At 39.9% G+C, this 3,332-nt stretch overlaps 1 protein-coding gene across 1 annotated transcript in view; it reads right to left on the reverse strand.

Moving 5' to 3' along the window:
* The window catches only part of gdpd3a (glycerophosphodiester phosphodiesterase domain containing 3a), a 6,696-nt gene extending 3,621 nt beyond the window's left edge, over positions 1-3,075 (reverse strand). Inside the window, exons 1-3 of the mRNA XM_010768004.1 lie at positions 2,592-3,075; positions 1,733-1,775; positions 833-968 (exon numbers count right to left, since the gene is read on the reverse strand). Of these exons, the coding sequence (XP_010766306.1) occupies positions 833-968; positions 1,733-1,775; positions 2,592-2,730 (318 nt within the window). The 5' untranslated portion in view covers positions 2,731-3,075. The remainder of the gene's footprint in view (positions 1-832; positions 969-1,732; positions 1,776-2,591) is intronic.
* Positions 3,076-3,332: the final 257 nt, after the last annotated feature.

Raw genomic sequence — 3,332 nt, forward strand, 5'->3', positions numbered from 1 at the left:
CACATACGAACGCGCACATGACCAATGAGGGCACGAGATAAGTTTGTGCACAGATGGAAGGCTGACAGGCAGGTAGGCCGTCCAGTTATTTTAGCCGATGACACAGATTACATTTTTTATGGATTTGTTGTCAAAGCACTTAAGATATTCATTGCTATCGGGATGTTAAGAGCATTCCATGGGATATAACAAAAAGTGTATCTCGAGCCGGTTTCTCAAACTTACCTACCCCACCTTTAAGTGAACATGTACCCTTAGTTTAGGGGGAAACTTAATGTAGTTATAAATAACAAAGCCTTGAGTAATTGCTTTTTCATGCAGCTATTTTAACTAACTTGAACCATTGAGTGACATTTGCTTTGATTTGTACATTTATTTGTTTCAGATTATGATTCGTCCCCAGGACGGAGCTGCCATGGAGGATCTTTACTCCCAGCGGCTTAGGAAGAAAGCCCTCAGGATTATAAAAGACCCCCATCACCCCAGCCACAAACTGTTCAGTCTGCTGCCGTCTGGCAGGCGGTACCGCAGCATCAGGACTAAAACCACCAGACTCAGGGACAGCTTCATCCCACAGGCCATAAGACAATGAAACACCTCAGCTTGCACTATTTTTATTGTTGTTTTTTAAATAAAAATGTGTTTTATGTCTTGTATATATTTATATTTCATTGTTGATAAACCTGTGACCCAAGTTTTTCATTCATTAAACAACTACCAATGTAACCCCTCCGGCACTAACATGGTCGACTACAAGCATAATCCCAACAAACTCGGTCAAACAGGCCTGAGCTTCTCTCTGAACCTGACCTTGTGACCTCTGTCCTCTCACCTGTAGACTGAGTGAGGAGACGGTGACGTCCTGGCCGGTCTGCCTCAGCAGGTTCTCATCATGTGACACCACCACATGTCCGTCACGTGTCAAGTGACAGTCCATCTCAAACATCTGTGTGCCCTGCTCCGCCGCACTGCAAACACAAGGTCATAATTACCTGCACAAACACTTTTTACAATCCTGTTAACTGAGGAGACATGCACCCTTCTCCTAAAATACTGCACTAGGAAATAATATGTCTAATTGAAAGGATGTAAGACGATCAATACAGCGAAGACAGGATTGTACACTGTGTTACATATGTACTATTCTTACATAAAGCATACAGCCCTGAAATAAAGCATATTTGATATCTTTAGCAGTAAATGTATGTTCATTTAAAAATATATCGCCATTATTTTGGACATAACTTCAGACTTCACCAAATACAAACAAAAAGTTCTGTCCGGAGACATTGATACGTTTTTGACTACCAAAAAACAGGAAATACAGTAATATTCCCCAGAACTTCTTTAAAACTGAACTTTTAAACAGTTTTTTATTTTCTTTATAATCAAAACACACACATTTAAGCACGTTTTTTTGTTTTTGGACTCTGCATACGAGCTGCCTGTTCTTACCACTGAGATATCCAGCGGCCATTTATTTGATCTTTTTGAAAAACAATGTAATAACTTTTTTTATTTCACTGAGCCTCCCCTCAAATAGTTTAGAGCCCCCCTAGGGAGACTTTCAAAGCCTCTGTTCTAAGAAATGTTATGAAGCTGGTTAAACCCTCCGTTTCTGTTAGAAAGAAAAGATGGATTCAGAGTAAATAGGATGATGCTCAGTTGGTCACAGGTTCTCTAAAAAGTAGATTTTCCTGGAGCGAAATCTCCTCTAGAGTTTGGTACTCACTGTGTGAACGCCCCCATCGTGCTCTCTAACCTCTCTCCACATCCTGGAGACACACAGAGAGGTGAGGGTTGATGATGGCAATCAGTAAAGAAACAGAAAAGCAAAGCACATTTGGACGAACGTTCTAAGAATATTGCATCACTGTGTCTTCTGAAGGTGTGGCAGAATGAATGAATAGTAAAAGCTCTGATCCGAAAACATACTGCGACATTCAGGTGCCTAAAATGAAAGGGATATCATTATTTGTTTAAGCCATAGACACATTTAGTAAATTAACTAACCCCGATTTTTTTCTCAATTTGCAATCAGTGTTGTGTTTGCTCACTTTATTAATCAGAATCAGAATCAGAATAACTTTATTAGTCCCACAGAGGGGAAATGTGCATTGTTACAGCAGGAAAGAGCCAAAGACAGCTTAGTGTTACCTATGTTAAGAAAAAAGTACTAAGTTATGATAAAAAATATAATATAAAAAAATAAAAATAAAAAATACTTTCCAAAATACAAATCCTGTAACAGTTCTTAGAATTTAGCAGCCAGGTATATATTACACAGTTATTAATGGCTTATGTATATAATGTAATGTGTACATTATATACATAAACCATTAATAACTGTGTAATACATCTTCATTTGAGCTTTTGTGCTGCAGGCTAATGACAATATTATCAACAATGACAATTCGATTTTAAACCATTTGGAGGCAGAGCTTTTGTGTAGATTATTTAACAGAGTGTGTGAATCAAGTGAATAAAACAAGCCTTTACATGTGGAAACAAAAGTACTTATAAGAGCAAACAACCCTCTATTTTCTTGTCACTTTGTAAGGACTGCATCTGAGCGACAGTGACCCTCTTACCTCCTCTGTGTGAGATGTGTCTGCAGTAAAAAGGTGTGCGTTTCTTCTTGTGGAGAATCTGGGGGTTCTTCAGCAGGAACACCGAGGTGAGAGTGTATCCACCCAGAGCTGGGAGGAGGAAATACAGAAAACTGCTCATCCTTCTCCTGCAAGTACGTCCAGCGAGGTCCTGATCGAGTCCTGCACAGTGTAACCGCTGGACAGCAAAGACACTGATCCAAGTGTGTCCTTCAGAAAAAGGGTATGTACAACAATCCCTCTTTGTGATCAGATCCAAAAGCTTGACTGAACAACCTGCTCTCTGAGATAAGAGGAAAACTGGACAGACCGGTGAGACGAAAGGAAGGCTCTTTCTCGCTGATTCAAACTTCAAAGCAGTAAAAGTCTGTTAATAAAACACCAGCTCCTCACCCAGAGCTCACCTCTCGACTATCTGCCTCTGGCCTCTCCCCTGCCTGTGGCTCTACCATACCTCTCTGTAAACTGCTTTTGTTCCCGGGTTAGTGTTGGCTTTGTGTGTTTCACACCTGGGCACCTTTGCCAATCATTTTCTAGGATTTAATTTGCTTTTCTTTGACAGCAAGTACTGTGATTATGACCCCAAAGCAACATTTTAAGATAAAGAAGCAGTGGTTGCTATCTGTTGTGCAATCCAGATTAAAGGTGAGGCATTATGGGAAATACATTTTTTCATAAACTGGTTAATTTTGAGAGCTTTTGGCAAGAATATTTGAAAAGCAG

The sequence above is a fragment of the Notothenia coriiceps genome, unplaced genomic scaffold, assembly GCF_000735185.1.
Source record: "Notothenia coriiceps isolate Sejong01 unplaced genomic scaffold, NC01 NC01_scaffold00004988, whole genome shotgun sequence".
NCBI lineage: Eukaryota > Metazoa > Chordata > Actinopteri > Perciformes > Nototheniidae > Notothenia > Notothenia coriiceps.